Source organism: Terrapene carolina, unplaced genomic scaffold (genome assembly GCF_002925995.2).
Source record: "Terrapene carolina triunguis isolate 2854851 unplaced genomic scaffold, T_m_triunguis-2.0 Scaffold190, whole genome shotgun sequence".
Classification (NCBI taxonomy): Eukaryota; Metazoa; Chordata; order Testudines; family Emydidae; genus Terrapene; species Terrapene triunguis.
The window spans coordinates 143,172-158,594 of NW_020664541.1; the positions used below are offsets into that span (position 1 = coordinate 143,172).

Genomic DNA, 15,423 nt, shown 5'->3' on the forward strand with positions numbered 1-15,423 from the left:
GTCTAGTTAAAGATGCGCAGTGTTCCCACTTCCGCAGTTTAAGTGATATCTGATCAAAACTGTGTGCGAGAGAGGGTTTGAGTCATAGGAGAATGAGGAGAAAGGAAGATTTGCGAATTTGCCTTTTGGTTGGGAGTTGGGATTGCGTGGGCTTGCCGTGGGGAGGGGGGGAGGCTTTTTTTATTTTTGCATTTCAAAGGTGGTAACACTAGCTGATTGGCATCCTTACACTTATGTTGGATTAAATCTTCATCCCCTGCTCCCCTCTGTCTAATTCATACCAACCCCTTTTCTCACAGCATCCAAGAACATTAGCCATGCTTGCCTCTGGAAATGATGGTTGCTGCCTTACTTCAGAAGCTGTGCATGCCAAAGCCTCAGGGGAGGAGAGCAAATAACACCCCCACCCCCACCTCTTTCCTTTGTAACTGATTTCTTAACAGATTTTCACTTGCTATTAACATTGAACTTGGCATCATCTTTGCTGAGAGAGGCATCTCTGCATACCCAGTGCCTTGAGAAGAGTTGTTATCTGGCCAACTGAAGCTGGTTTCAGTATCTAGTGGGAGCCAAATGTCCAGTCAAGTGGGGAACATACAGCCCTGTTGCTATTTTTAAGCAAAGTAACGGTATGCACAAGTGCTGTTAACCTATGAAATGGAGGCTTTCATCTCCAGACAGAAGTCCTGGTCCTACTCAGCTGTCAGGTTTCCACAGAATCCAGGTCATTGCTCCTGTAGAGAGCAGTGAAGTGTTAAGGTATGCTTATCTGGGTGGAGACTGTCGCCATCTTGTCACACTACAGAGAAACAAGTGCTCAATTCCACACAAACTTCTTGGAAATATAATGGACATAATGTTGTATCATAAAAGTCTTTTACCCAGGGCACCCTGAATAAAACCTAGAATAGAAGCTCCCCTTCTGTGCCATGCTCATTTTTTTTCTCCCTTACTCATAAGGAGAGCTGGATAGTGATAGGATGAGACTTTGGAGGTTGTGTGGGGAGACAAATTTCTATTACATTATGTTGCTGGGTTATTTGATTTGATCTTCGGTCAATTGACAAGTCTGTTTATTAGTGTGTTTTTAAAAACTGTTGGCCTTTATCCAAGTGAGGGCACCCAGAAAAGAGTAATAATTCAAATAAATAAGCAAATGGTTTAAGAATTAATACAAAATTAAGATTGTTATGCTTTTAGGTTAAGAACTCAGATGCTATGGGGGTGGGTATGTTATTACGGAGAAAAGATGCTATTCCTCTAAGACAGGGGTGGGGCAAACTTTTTGGGCTGAGGGTCCCATCTGGATGGGGAAATTGTATGCAGGCAGGAGGTTGGGGTGTGGGAGGGGGTGCAGTGTGCAGGAAGGGACTCAGGGCAAGGGATTGGGGCAAAGGAGGGGTGCGGGGTGTATGAGGGGACTCGGAAGGGTGTTGGGGTGCGGATTGCAGGACAGGGCTCAGGGCAGAGGGTTGGGGAACTGCTCCCTGCACGCCTGCCTGGCTCCATGCTCCAGGGAGCGCTGCAGCCTGGGGGGGCGGAGGGCTCTGCGTGCACTGCCCTTGCCGCGCCTCCAGGTTCCTCCCCCAAAGCTCCCATTGGCCGCGGTTCCCCGTTCCTGGCCAATGGGAACTGCGGCGGGCGGTGCCTGGAGGCAAGGGCAACGTACAGAGCCCTCTCCCCTCCCCCCTTCCCCCCCTCCCAGAGGGCTGCAGGGACGTGGTGCTGGCCGCTTCTGAGAGCGGCGCGGGACCCGCGGCACCACGGGGGGCAATCTCGCAGGCCGGATCCAAAGCCCTGAGGGGCCAGATCCGGCCCGCGGGCCTTAGTTTCCCCATCCCTGCTCTAAGAGAAAGGCAGGATGGAGATTCTGTCTCCAGGCTATAAAATAAGTTATTGGAGGGAAATCAGCCTGGAGGCAGGCTCTAGAAAAGGACTTTCAAGCGCTGCAGAAAGGTGCCTAATAAAAGAACCAGTCTTGTGAGATATGGTTGGTGCTTAATTTGTTTGTTTTAGGCTAAGAAACTCAGATTTAATCTTCAATCCTTTGAGTTTTTGCAATTTAATCTGTGAGCTCTGGGATCTAGATGACTGCATAAAAGTCTAGATACATAACTATAACCCTGATTCTGATAAGATTCTAGATACATGACATAGATTCTATAACATAGATTGGGATAAGATTCTAGATGAATAACTATAACCCTGAAACTGAAGGTTATATCCCCATTTTGAACTTGCAACTCAAGCACAATAGCCGGCCACTGAAACAGATATTCAAAGTTTGTTGGAAAAAACCTCTTTCTTGCTCTCTTCAAGTTGCACTCTGCATCCTGTTCAAGTTCTCTTCTCAATCAATCTCGTTCCTGCTGGTGTATGTACTGCTGCCCTCTGCTGTATGTAATTAGATCTATTGAAGTGTTTGTGATTGTGATAGTCTCCCTTTCTAGAAGGGCTGTCATGCAAAGACCTTATAGTCCCTAATTCTTGTATGGAGATTCAAGTGATAGAGGTCCATGTTTTATGGATTGGATTCCTGAGATATGTACATCATAATCCGTGTGTTTGGTGTTGCTGGCAATCATGTCCATTTTTGAACCCATAAGTTCCCTGCCTCCCAGATTTTTTTTCCCAAACAGAGTTGGGTTTTTTTATTTTAAAAGCTCAAATGAAGTGGCTGTGTGGGGCGGAGGTAAATCTATACAGCCCTCATGCCCGCGTGTTGGTTTGCTTTGGCAGCTTCTCTCCCAAATGTTGTTGCTGGTTCTGGAGTAAGGAATTTAGATTTCCAAACCTATAAACCCTTCTGTCTACCAAATCCAGTCTTCCATAACAGAAACAGGAGGTGTTTCCTTTAAGTGATGTATTTGAGCTACTCAGAGCAATGTACTTCATACCCGATGCCCCACATTTTCATCACATGTGGGTGTGGTGGGGAAATCATCAGTCGCATACCACAACTTTGTGTGTCCCCAGTCTGCCTGTTCCTTTTCTACCCAGTCCCTTCCAGAAAGTTGCCTGCTTTTTCTCCATCACCAGAATAACTGAAAAGTTGGAAGTGGCACAAAGTGCTACAACATTAGCTCATCTATAAGTGATTTATTTACATTTGGGTGCAAGTGGTTGGGAACATTTACATTTAGCTGTTGAGAATCTGGTATTCGCCAAAACATGCTAGGGAGTGTGCCTCAGAATTTTAGAAAAATCCCGACTGTCACTTTTCTGGGATATGCAGTGTTGTTGTAGCTGTGTCGGTCCCAGGATGTTACAGAGACACAGTGGGTGAGGTAGTATCTTTTATTGGACCAACTTCTATTGTTGAGAGAGAGAGAGAGAGAGAGGCTTTTGAGCTACATAGAGCTCTTCTTCAGGTCTGGGAAAGGTACTTAGTGTCACAGCTAAATACAAGATTGCTAATGCTGACACAGATGGCTGAGTGTCTGAGCTTCATGCCTGTTGTGTTGAGACATCTCTTGATGACCAGGGTGAAAATGATTTTGGTCATAGGCACCGACTGGAGCACCCATGGAAAAAAATGAGTGGGTGCTTAGCACCCACCAGCAGCCATCTCCCTTCCTTTCCCCGCAGCGCCTCCGGTCTGCCTGCAGCCCTGCTGATCAACTCCTCCCCCTCCTTCCCAGCACCTCCTGTCCACCAAGATCATCTGTTTTGCGGTGTGCAGGAGGCGCTGGGGGAGAGGCATGGGGATAGGGAGGCGGCAGAACTGGGAAGGAAGGATCAGGGGCGGGAAGAGGTGGGGTGGGGGCTTGGGTGGAGGCGGGGGCTGGGGTGGGAAGGGGCAGGGGTGGGAAGAGGGGGTGGGGGCGGAGCAGAGAGTTGAGCACCTCTGGGGCCTGGAGGAAGCCGGTGCCTGTGGGTTTGGTGATCTCAGCCCAGTCTGGACAGTATAATTCTATGCAATTATCAGTCTGTGCTGAGATGTATATGGCAAGGCTAGCTGGAGTTGCTGCAGGGTAGAACTGAAGCATGCTGGTGGAGCTGAGTGTGACAAAAGAAAAGCTTGTGTAACACCTGCCTGCCCTATGTCAGGTTAGAAATTTCTAAATTTCATAAGAAATTTTATTGCTCTTCAAAAAGTATATACGTGCAGTATTCACGTGATACAATTGCAGCTGTTTTTACCATCTCTCCTGTTTGGCTTTCCTGGGTCACAGTCACCCCTTGGTTCTGACAGAGGTGTACACTGATCTTGAGTTTTTTTTATATGTATTAAAACTACATTCTATGTGGTTCTTGTTAGCCAGTTAACTTGCTCTTTTGAGGTTCTTTTGGCATCTAGACTATACCATAATGTAACCTTTGATTACCTGTTGCCAAACTGCTGCCCTGAAATAATTTTTTCAGGATGCTGGTAGAAAATCCAGTCCTCAAAGGACTTGATTACCATACCGCTGGAGTCCCCATACGCTGTCCACAACTTCCAGGCTGTATGCCCTTTGCATTCTTTACTAAGAGTCAGAACAATTCTTCATTCTTGAGTGTTCAATGTTTTTTTGTTTTGTTTTTTAAAAAACCCTCTCTTCTCCCCCGCAAGCATACCCTTCCAGTGGTGTATCATGCTGGGTCAACAGAGATATAACTAATCTGTATCCTGTACCTTGTTCCAAAGCTGCTGACATCTGCTGTGCAGGAAATTCTGATCCTCAACAGGAGTGGTAACTGAGTCCTTCCAAAGAGAACAGATTGTTTTTGTCATATGAAAGTGTCCATTCCAGCCATTTTTCAGAGACCTCCTTTAAACCAGAGCTGTCAATGAATTATAGGATAGCTGTGGAGGAATTCTAGGAATGTCCGCCTTGTAGGATCTGCTAGGGTGGTGTCTAATCCTGGCACTATGTTTCAGTGGGTCTACCTGTGAAATGAAGTGGTAGGACATCCTCAGTGCATTTGCGTTCAGAAACACCCAGCTGTCCCACCCTGTCTCACCCGATTCAGTATTGAAGACAAACATTTCTGTATCTCTGCCTGCTATGATGTGAAGTGATTGTAGATTGACCTGAAAAGGGGTGTGTGGCACACATGGAGTATCGCCCCTTCCGGTAAGGAATAAGACTGGGGAAAGTTACAGTAGTCTTTAGAGAAACCTTTTCAGGATGATGAGACTAGTGCAGAGGTCCCCAAACCTAGGGGGTGCAGAGGAACGTTCGGGGACGGGGAGTAGCAGGGCCCGGTCCAGCCCCCACAGGGGGCGGGGAGGGAGAGCCACTCCAGCTATGCTCTGACCCCGCACCCAGCCTTGGCCCCTGACTACATTGCAGCAGCGGCTCCGCACCCAGCCTCAGCCCCTGGCCACGGCTCCGTTCCCAGCCCTGCTCCTGACCGCAGATCTGCTCCCAGCCTCAGCCCCCTTACCCCAACCGCATCCCCTCCGGTAGCCACGGCGTGGCCCCGGGCTGGGGGTGGACAGGAGTAAGCGGGGGGGTGGGAGGGGCGACCCTGAAAAGTTTGGGGACCACTGGTCTAGTGGAATATTAGAGCTGAAAGGTTCCATGGCAGTTGATCAGAAAGAAGGGATGAAATGGCAGTATTGGGGGTAGTGGTGAAGTAGCGGGGGCAGGGGAAGCACCCCATAGCTTTGGGGAAGTAAAAGTCTGAGAGGAAAGAGGGGTGATGCCCCAGGAAGTTTGGGCAGAAACTGGCACTGTGTGGGAGCAACTGAGTGCACCAAGTCATATCCACTGCAATGGCTGGAGTCCATCATGAATGGAGGGGTTTACTCCAGGGCGTTAGGATGTAAAGATTGATTGGGTATAAGTTTATCTCAGAACAGCGGACAGGTAATAGAGCTGCTTCATGCTATTTACTCTGTACCTTTAATTTATACAACTGTAAAATGGGGTTATTGGTGCTTACCCACATTTGAAGAATGCTTTGGCTAATGAATGCTACGTAAGTCTCTTGTTAATATTTTCACTACATTAGTTGGGGTGTTGGGATTTTTTCCTGCTCCCAGGAAACATCTCTTGAGGATTTGGGGCAATAGGCAGGGATTCTACCTGTCAAACTGCACATGTTGCCTTTGGCATCCCCCTTCTTATACTTTTAGAGCTTGTTTCATATAGGGGAGTATTGCTCACTTCACCGTATTGGAATATAATGTATATTGACTGCCACACTTCAAAGATCAGTTTGGTTGGTCATTCCCCCTCTGTGTACTGAGGGAGCACACTCCTCCCTCTAGAAGGCATTTTCTTCCTTGAGAAATGAAATTCCTCTGCTATTGTGCCATCGATGCAGCATACCTTGTGGTGCTGTGAAGTGTGGTGACAGTGCCAGGACGTGAGGCCCTTAAAGAACAAGAGTCTGGTCTTGATTTTAAAGTGGTAGTTCCACCAGAGTCCTGAATTGCCTGAGGTGAGGATTTCTGTTCTCAGGGGAGCCACCAATCAATGGAACTCAGCATCATTTTACCCTGTGAACGGGTGCTGCACTTGCTGGGTGAAATGATAGATGCCAGGTCATTCGGGCTGGGCTCATTCCTTTCCTCCTGAAGTTGGTCTTGTATTATACCAGCTTTCCACATCTCTTACTATTCCCTTGTGATCTTATAAGGAGAGAAAAAGAGAACAGATGCATTATATCCGTCTAGCTTCTCTCTTTCATTTTTCCTTGAATGGATAAATGCTGCCGCTGGGCAGTTCTGTATTATGAGCATTTTGTGACTCATTGAAACTGGTTAAAATGAACCCTGAATTAAAAAATTCTTAACTTCGGTGACTAAGTTGAGCAACTCTGCCTTGCTGCAGATAGCTGAAGGGAATCCTGACTCGCCACACAGCCATTTGGGACACTGTCATTCTAATCTAGGGTGACCAGATGTCCCGATTTTATAGGGACAGTCCCGATATTTGGGGCTTTTTCTTATATAGGTGCCAATTACTCCTACCCCCGTCCTGATTTTTCACACTTACTATCTGGTCTCCCTATTCTAATCACACTGTAGAACAGTGGTTCTCAACCAGGGGTCCAGGGCCCCCTGGGGGGCCATGAGCAGGTTTCAGGGGGTCTGCCAAGCAGGGCCAGTGTTAGACACGCTGGGGCCCAGGGCAGAAAGTCTAAGCCCTGCCACACAGAACTGAAGCCCGTGGTCCTGAGCCCCACCACCCAGAGTGAAGCAGAAGCCTGAGCAACTCAGCTTCGCGGGGTGCCCTTTGGCGTGGAGCCCTGGGCAACTGCCCTGCTTGCTACCCCTTGCCAGCCCTGGCCTTTATATGCAGAAAAACAGTTGTGGCACAGGTGGGCCATGGAGTTTTTATAGCATGTTGGGGGTGGGCGTGCCTCAGAAAGAAAAAGGTTGAGAACCCCTGCTGTAGAAGAAGGCTGTCCATTTGTCTTTGTCCCCATTTAGGTGCGCTCTTAATGTAGGAACTTCTGCTGTGGTCACAGGGTAAGTAGGCTTGGAAGCATTAGATTTTTATCAGTCAATGTCAGTTAACATTAATTTCACGGTGCGCACACACACAAACCAACAACAATATTTCTATCAGTAATAATCAAATTTTACAGCTAGGAAAAATGCTGCTTGAGAATTTGAGAGACTATCTTCAAATAACTGTTTGAAAGCCCCATAATTTCATGCACATATGAAAATGTAAATCGATTTAAAAATCAGGAAAAATGCTTAAAAATAAACATAGGTATGATCTGCCAGAATTATGAAAAAATAAAAATAAAATTCTGCCAAGTCTAAGGATAATGCAGTAGGAAGATGCAAAATAGCATTTTAGTTGAGTTCAGGGAAGTAATTATTGCCACAGTGAATCTAGACAACATCTCAATCCATTTTTCAGACACTTGCAGTGCTTATTTCAAGGCAACTGACACAGTGAATATAGAATCATAAAATCTTAGAAAAGTAGGACTGGAAGGCACCGCAAGAGGTCATCTAGTCCAGCTCGGTGCTCTGAGGTGGCACCAAGTATACCTAAACCGTACGTGGTGAACAGGGTAAAAACCTAAGATTCCCTGGATATAGTATAAACTGGCCCAAACCTCTCCAGGTAGCCATTTTTGCAGTCACCAGCTCATACATTCTCTTCCCTTTTGAGGCATTTATTTTAAATCTTTTTTTCGGGGGGGTGGGGGGGGGGAATTTTCTTGAGGTGCAGACTCACTCCTTGTGAGCAGTTAATATGCACTGTTTTCCTTTAGGAAGAGCAGGTTCTCATCTGGGCAACTTAGTTTTTATATGGGCTATACCTCTCCCACCTGTGTTCCACCTTGGAGAATACGTTCAGAGGAGACCGATGAAAACCAAAATGCTTCAGCCCCTGCTGAACTTTTGGTTAGTTTATTAGAAGACAAACAGATCTAATGTCCAGTATGTTTTCCTGTCTGCTAAATTTTATGGAACGGAGGCAGATTTAAATAACATCTTAAAACATACTGTTCATGATGTTGGCATTCTGCTCTCAGTTGTGGAGGGGAAGCAACAAACATTGCAGCTGCATCTTTGCTCCTCCTATCTCCCCATTTCTTGTCTGTATAATATGGGGCAAAAATAAGTGGGGTAGTTTATAACTCTAGTTATAGCAATCCATTTTGAATTTTGTTTTACAGCCTGACTGGCCTTGCCCTCCAACCCAAAAGGCCAGTAAATATCCACATGTCATTTAGCATGAGTTGGATGTTCTGCAGAGGGGGCCATTTCTTTGATTCAATCTGTAATAAATAAAACAATCTTTGCATTAAAAGGAGCTTTTTGTTTGGAATAACCGTTTTGTACTGAATTATATGAAAGATCCTAGCTTGTTCAGAAGTTTAAGTTCTGAGAGGTGTCTCAGGCTGATGCCTGTAAAGATCAAAGATTCGGAGCATTTCTGTCTTGCCTCTTTTAACTTTTTTTGCTGGTTATGAAATCTCAAGAACCTCAGAAGGGATGAATATTGCTTGGAAGAAAAAAATGTTTGTTCTATCAAATGCTTTCCCAGTCACTTGCATGATCAAACTCCAAAGAACACATCACCTCCAAGACCTCTTCCAACTTGCTAAATTGGACTTAGAGCCAGGATGGGAATGAGTTTTGCAGGCAACCCGTTCTCTTACCATGTGCACATCTGTTCAAATGTTTATGCAACTTTGAAATTAACATTCTGTGGTGACTGTAGGGAGGAAACAGCACCTGGAATCATTCATAGTATGTTTTATTTTTGTTGGTTTCTTTTGTCCTGACATGAGCAGGAGATCCTGAGCGTACTTGCAACCATGAGTCAGTGACAACCTCTTGCTATTCATGTACATAGAAACATGAGCCCTGTTCCTGCATGCACTTCATGGGCTTTGTCTTTCTTTCCCAACACTTCAGTGGAGTAGCCAAGGAATGTGCAGAGCTTCTGAGTCAGCAATCAGCTGCCTCGAGACAAAACGTGCAGGATACTGCGGACTTGCAGAAAAGCCAGAGACACATACTTATACCCTGGAAACCTGGCAAATACTTCTGCCTGTCCTTGCCTTGGCTCCTGTAGTCCCTGTGATCTCTGGCTTGTTGCCCTCAGATTTCAGGGGCTTCAGTTTTTTGCATCAAGAATGTAGAAATTGTGGGAGTGGGAGGTAAATGGAAATCCAGTGAAGCTACATGCAGAAAGAACAGCTGAATTTCTTCTTTAAAAATAAGTGGCTTAAATATAGCCCTTTATAAAGTGGAGTGTGAAGAGGAGTCCTGTCTCTCCTCCCCCCCCCCCCCCCCAATATTTAATACACCACTTTGGTTAAGCTGTGTACAATGAGACAAACCTACAAAAGAAGGTCATGGCTTGGCACAGTTTAAACACAAAGAAATAGATTGCTGGAACTGTAGCAGTTTTGGGTTTAGCCCACAGGGAGACTCCACTGCAGGATCATCCTGCTGCATTGGTTTGGTGAAATAAAAATAGAGGCAGCATTAAGGAATGAATCCTGTGGTGGCTTGGATCTGGTGCATTAATAACGCTCTGTAGACTAATGGACTTCTCTGCGAAATTGCCATTATCTGCAGGGGGTTTATGTCCCTTAATCTAGATTATTCATTATTGGGAAGCATTTTGTAAGTGATAGGAAGCCTGGATAGCATTTAATGCAAGGATCACACTGAGTGTTAGGATCTTTGAGTAATGGTGAGGGACAAGTAGACACAACACAAAACAGAAGTTGTACCCTGAATCTTTTAGCTAATTGGGGGGAGGGTTTACAGTTAGCATTACACAGATGTAAATGAAGTAAGCAATCCAACATGACAAGCATTATGTTGGAGTGCTTTTTAGCACGCCTCTGGGGTTAGAAGACGGGCGACATTTTGTCTCTTTCAAGACTTAAAGCACAGTGACTTCAACTCCTGGAAAAGTATGCCTTGAGAGCCACAGCCTGGAGAGCCTTTTCACTCTTGTGAAATGGGAATTAAGATTAAAAATAAGGAAGATAGTCATTTCCATGCCACTTAGTGGATGTTACTGATATGGCCATAACTACTGGCAGCCAATCAGAGAAACCACTTCAGTGCACTAAAATAGTTGCCCTAATGAAGTGCGAGTTGTGTAAACTGGCCGCCATGCTCTGGACTCTGTAGGTGAAAATTTATTTCTTTCGAACAAAAAAAGAATTCTGTGTTGTGTAATGGGGTATCAGCCTACTCCACCATTCCCAGCGCTGAGTATTCACTGTCCTGTCGGGGTATGATGCAACGTGCCCAAACAAACTGCTGCAAAGCTATGACCTATTGGGGCATCGATATGAGCTGCAACGTTTGACTTGGCTTCCTTTCTGGTGAGAATCTGAAAGTTTTTTTATCTGAATCCTTAGATTCCTTTTCTGCCCTAGCCTCCTTTTTTCTTTCAGCAAAAACTGCAAAGCTGCCTTTAATGAGTTCATATAAAATGCTATACCCCTAAAAGGAAGAGTTTACAGTGATGATAATAGAGCATCCAAATCACTCCATCATATCGAGTTTCCAAAAAGCAATTAAGGCCAGAAGAATACCCACAGAGAGGCTAGACAGGGCAAAGTGAATGCCCTAGTGTGATGGAGCAGGTACACTGGAGGCATCTTTTTCATTCTAGTGATACTGATCTCCTTTGTAAAGCACTGTGAGATCTACTGATGAAATGAGTTAGATATTTTAATTTTTATTGTTGTCTTTTCTTCCTCAGTCATTTGGTTGCCATTTGCAGGTTAAACTTCCTTGAAGTGAAGTAGCCACAATCACTTTCCTTAGGTCACTCTTTAACGTCACTGTGTTTGAGGCTTCTTCAGCCCAGTAGCACCATCTTCAACATGCTCTTTCCTCTTCTCCGGGTGCTGTATGTAGAGATGAATGTCTCTTGTTGAATGAAAGAACCAGCATTGATTGTGCTGGTGGAATCTCAACTCTTGCAACTTTTTCTTATGTTGGTGGTGCTGGTGTTCGTAAGAGGAGCTAGATGTAAGCACAGCTGTGTTATGGAGGTACTGGTCTCTCCACTGCTATGGTTATGTCTAGCTTTTCATTACAATTAAAAGCCTGATGTGTTTTTTGTTTTGTTTTATTTAAGCACTGCCTCCTCCTCCTCACCCCAACTTCGCCAAAATTTATCCAATTCACTTCAAACTTCTGACTATGGAGCACAAAAGAAAAAAATGTTTGGAAAAACTTGAGTGTGGGAGGGACTCAGTCAGAGCATTCATGATTTGATGGTCTTAAAAAAAATCAGATGTTTAACTGTTTGAAAACAGTTCTAATAATTTTGTTTAGAATGTTTTATCTCCATCAGCTTGGCTGAGAACCTCCAATTGTGTGATATTCAACTGGCCTCAATGAGGACCATTGCCTTGCTATGTGTGGAAAGATTGAACTACTTTAGGTGATCAAAGTTGTAACTCTAGAAACATGAGTAAATGCAAGTTCATTGACATTTCTCTCTCTTACTTTCTAGATTAATAATGCTTGTGGGCTAGAGGTGGAAGTGGCTGGGCAGAGCAACATCAGGAAGGCCACCAGACTGGAAGAGCACAGCTGACCCCACACCAACTAGGGCAGCTGTTGAGTGAGAAGCATGGAGGAAAGCAGGAATGAGAAGGTGAACCAAGCCCACATTCTCTTCGACAGATTTGTCCAGGCCACAACCTGTAAGGGGACTCTGAAAGCTTTCCAAGAGCTTTGTGACTACCTAGAGCTAAAGCCCAAGGACTATCGTTCTTTCTATCATAAACTCAAGTCCAAGCTCAACTACTGGAAAGCCAAAGCCCTCTGGGCCAAGATAGACAAGAGGGGCAGCCACAAAGACTACAAGAAGGGGAAAGCATGCGCCAACACGAAGGTAAGGAAAATGGGTCTCCAAGGAGCTTACACACCTGAGCCAGTAATGATCTGCCTAACTTGATACTATGACTTGTCTGCAGAATATGCAAGGGCAGTGCCTGGGTGGGGGAAATCTACTGGGAAAGGTTTGAGGAAAAGGAATTTCTTTTTCGAGTAATTGCACATTTCCATTCCACTGTAGGTGTGAGTGTGCCCTGTGCACAGACGTTGGAACATTTTCCCCCTCAGCGGTACCCGTCGGGGTGGCTGGAGTGCCTTCTGTCGATGGTATAAGGGGACAGAGCCACCCCAACCCGCTTCAGTTCCTCCTTACTGATAGTGACAGTTGTTGGAACAATTCAGGCCTGTTAATTCAAGTGCTTCCCTCACTCCTTTTCTGAACTCCAAGGCCTTTCTGCCCCAAGCCAGGTTTGAAACTTTCAGGGACTTAGTGCTGCAAATGAGAGCATTCCCTGTCACAATAGTATGCAGCTGCCTCAATCTCCTTGGTCACATGGCAGTATGTAGTTCATCACGCCAGATTACACCTCAGAAAGCTGCAAACATGGCTTGCATCAGTTTATGCTCCAATTTGTCACCATTTAGAGAAACTGGTTTGAGTGCCAACATGAATTTTGTCATCTCTCAACTGGTGGATGAACCCTCTGAAAGAGTGCATAAGGGTTCCCTTACTCCCCCTCACTACCAAACCTCACTCTAGTCACAGATGTGACTTTTCTGAGCTGGGGAGCTCATGGACGGTCCCTGGAGACTTAAGGTCTTTGTCGCAAGATTTAGAGACTCTATAAATGTCAGGGAGTTAAGAGTGGTATGTCTAGTCTGCTTGGCCTTCCACCCCCACATAGTTGGGAAAAAATTTGTTAATTCTGACAGTTTGGTGACCATGTTTTACATAAACAAATAAGAAGGGGCATGGTTGAACCAACTGAGCCAGGAGGCAGTTTGCCTCTGGGACTTGTGTATAACCAACTCAATTAATCTCAGAGCTGCGTATTTTCCAGAGAAACTAAACACAGTAGCGGATCAGCTGAGCAGATCCATCTCCGATTACCAGGAGTGGTCATTATGACCAGATGTGGCTAGGTTCATCTTTCAACTGTGGGGGACTCCCCAAGTGGACCTGTTTTCAACAAGAACCAACAAAAAATATTAGTTTTGTCCCCGAGGAGGACTCAGCGCCTTTCTCCTATCCAGGAAGAAATCTTTCCTATACTCTTTCCCTCCAATTCCCTTTGTCTTCTCGGCGTGACCTCATCAGCACTGAGTCGACCCTGCTATCCTTGTCTGTCGAGCCTCCCCGTCTCTCCTGTTGGATCCAGATGTAATTTCCGAGGACCACGGATGTCTGCTCCAACCCAACCTCTGAGCTCTCTGTCTGTCAGCGTGGATGCTTCATGGCTGACATGCTTTGAGAAATCCTGCTCAAAGGACATTCAGAAAGTGTTTCTGAATAGCAAAAACCCCTCAACTAGGAATATTTACCTGGCTAAATGGAAGTGCTTCTCCACCTGGTCTCTTGCGGAAGGTGTATCTCCAGAGGAGGCACCCTTGGGCCTTCTGCTGGACTATCTGCTAATTCTACAACAGTGTTTGGCTATTAGCTCTATAAGAGTGCATCTCAGCAGCTATTTCAGACTTCCGTTTCTTGGTGGATGATAGATCCCTTTTTTCAAACCCCATTGTCACCCAGTTCCTAAAGGGCTTGGTCCGATTATACCCACATGTGTGAGACGCCATCCCTCTTTGGGATCTGAGCTTAGTTCTAGAAAAATTGAAGGGACCTCCCTTTGAGCCACTGGCAACTTGATCTCTCCTTCGCTTTTCCATGAAGGTAGCATTTGTAGTGGCAATTACTTCAGCCAGAAGAGTGGGCAATTTGAGAGTTCCAGTGTCGTAGCCCACTTACACAGTTTTCCATAAGGATAAAGTTTATCTCCACCCTCACCCCACATTTCTTACAAAAGTAGTCCCTTATTTTCATGTTAACCAAGCAATCTACTTGCCCATTTTCTGTCTGAAATCACATGCACTTAAGGTTTTCATTCCACACTTTTGCTTCTCATTATGCCGTTTCCCATCGGTCCAGAGACAATGGCAGTTTCGGACAGGTTGTCCTACTATCTCTGTTCTGGTAGACACCAAACCCACCTTCATGCATGTTTTCTTTTGAGTCGCCTAAAGTGAAATGGACCTGTGCAATCACTTGAAGAAGAAACTGGTTACCTACCTATTTGTGACTGTTATTCTTCGAGATGTGATGCACATGTCCATTCCACAACCCATTCTCCTTTCCCTCTCTATCGAAGGAACTGAGGGAGGGTTGAAGGTTGGCTTCGTCCTCTTATACCAGCACACAATAGCATGTGGCAGCTGAGGACTCCAGCCACCTCAGCAGGTACCACTGAGAGGAGAAAAGTGCATGAGGCGTGCGTGCACCTACAGAGGAACAGAAATGTGCAACATGTCTCGAAGAATAACAGTTACGGAAAGGTAAGTAACTGTTTTATGCCATCACTCTCAGTATGGTGATAGACAGAGATAATTTTACAGTTCTACATCTATGTTCTATGTGCTTACAATTCTACAATACAGCATATACCAACCTTTTAAGATGAATTACTTCCAATGAGGAGTTTCTGCTCTAAGTCTGAACAGAATTCATTAAACAGAGTTGTAAAGAAGAGAAAAATCACATGCTGTGCTATGTTTTTCCTCTATCAATTAAGCTCACGCACTGCAGTTATCTGGTTATCTGCATAGAATAATTTTTTCAGTAATTATACATTTAAATATAGTCGTGAGTTATTTTTTGTAAGTGATCACCCAGTTTCTTTTAAAAAGGAAGGTAAGAGAGAGAGGAGTATGATACAATTAAGAAACTCAAGAAATTAGAGTGGGAGTATGTCTTGCTTCTCCCACCAAGAGTGAGATGTTCTTCATTGCTATATATTCACCTTCCCCGAGGAAGCAAATGTCTTGATTAATTCCTGTATTACAGAAACTGAAATGGAAGTAATTTCTGTTAATGTGCAGTCAATGACCTGTAATCTAGATAACTGAATTTTAATCACCACTTGGATATTAGAAGGTTATTTTAGTTTCTTCCTTGTTTGTTTATTCGATTCTGTTTTTAT

At 45.0% G+C, this 15,423-nt stretch overlaps 1 protein-coding gene across 1 annotated transcript in view; it reads left to right on the forward strand.

Annotated features, from left to right (window-relative positions):
* The first annotated feature begins 11,933 nt into the window (after window positions 1-11,933).
* The window catches only part of MICAL3 (microtubule associated monooxygenase, calponin and LIM domain containing 3), a 159,196-nt gene continuing 155,706 nt past the window's right edge, over window positions 11,934-15,423 (forward strand). Inside the window, exon 1 of the mRNA XM_024210483.2 lies at window positions 11,934-12,287. Coding sequence (XP_024066251.1) covers window positions 12,024-12,287 — 264 coding nt within the window. The 5' untranslated portion in view covers window positions 11,934-12,023. The remainder of the gene's footprint in view (window positions 12,288-15,423) is intronic.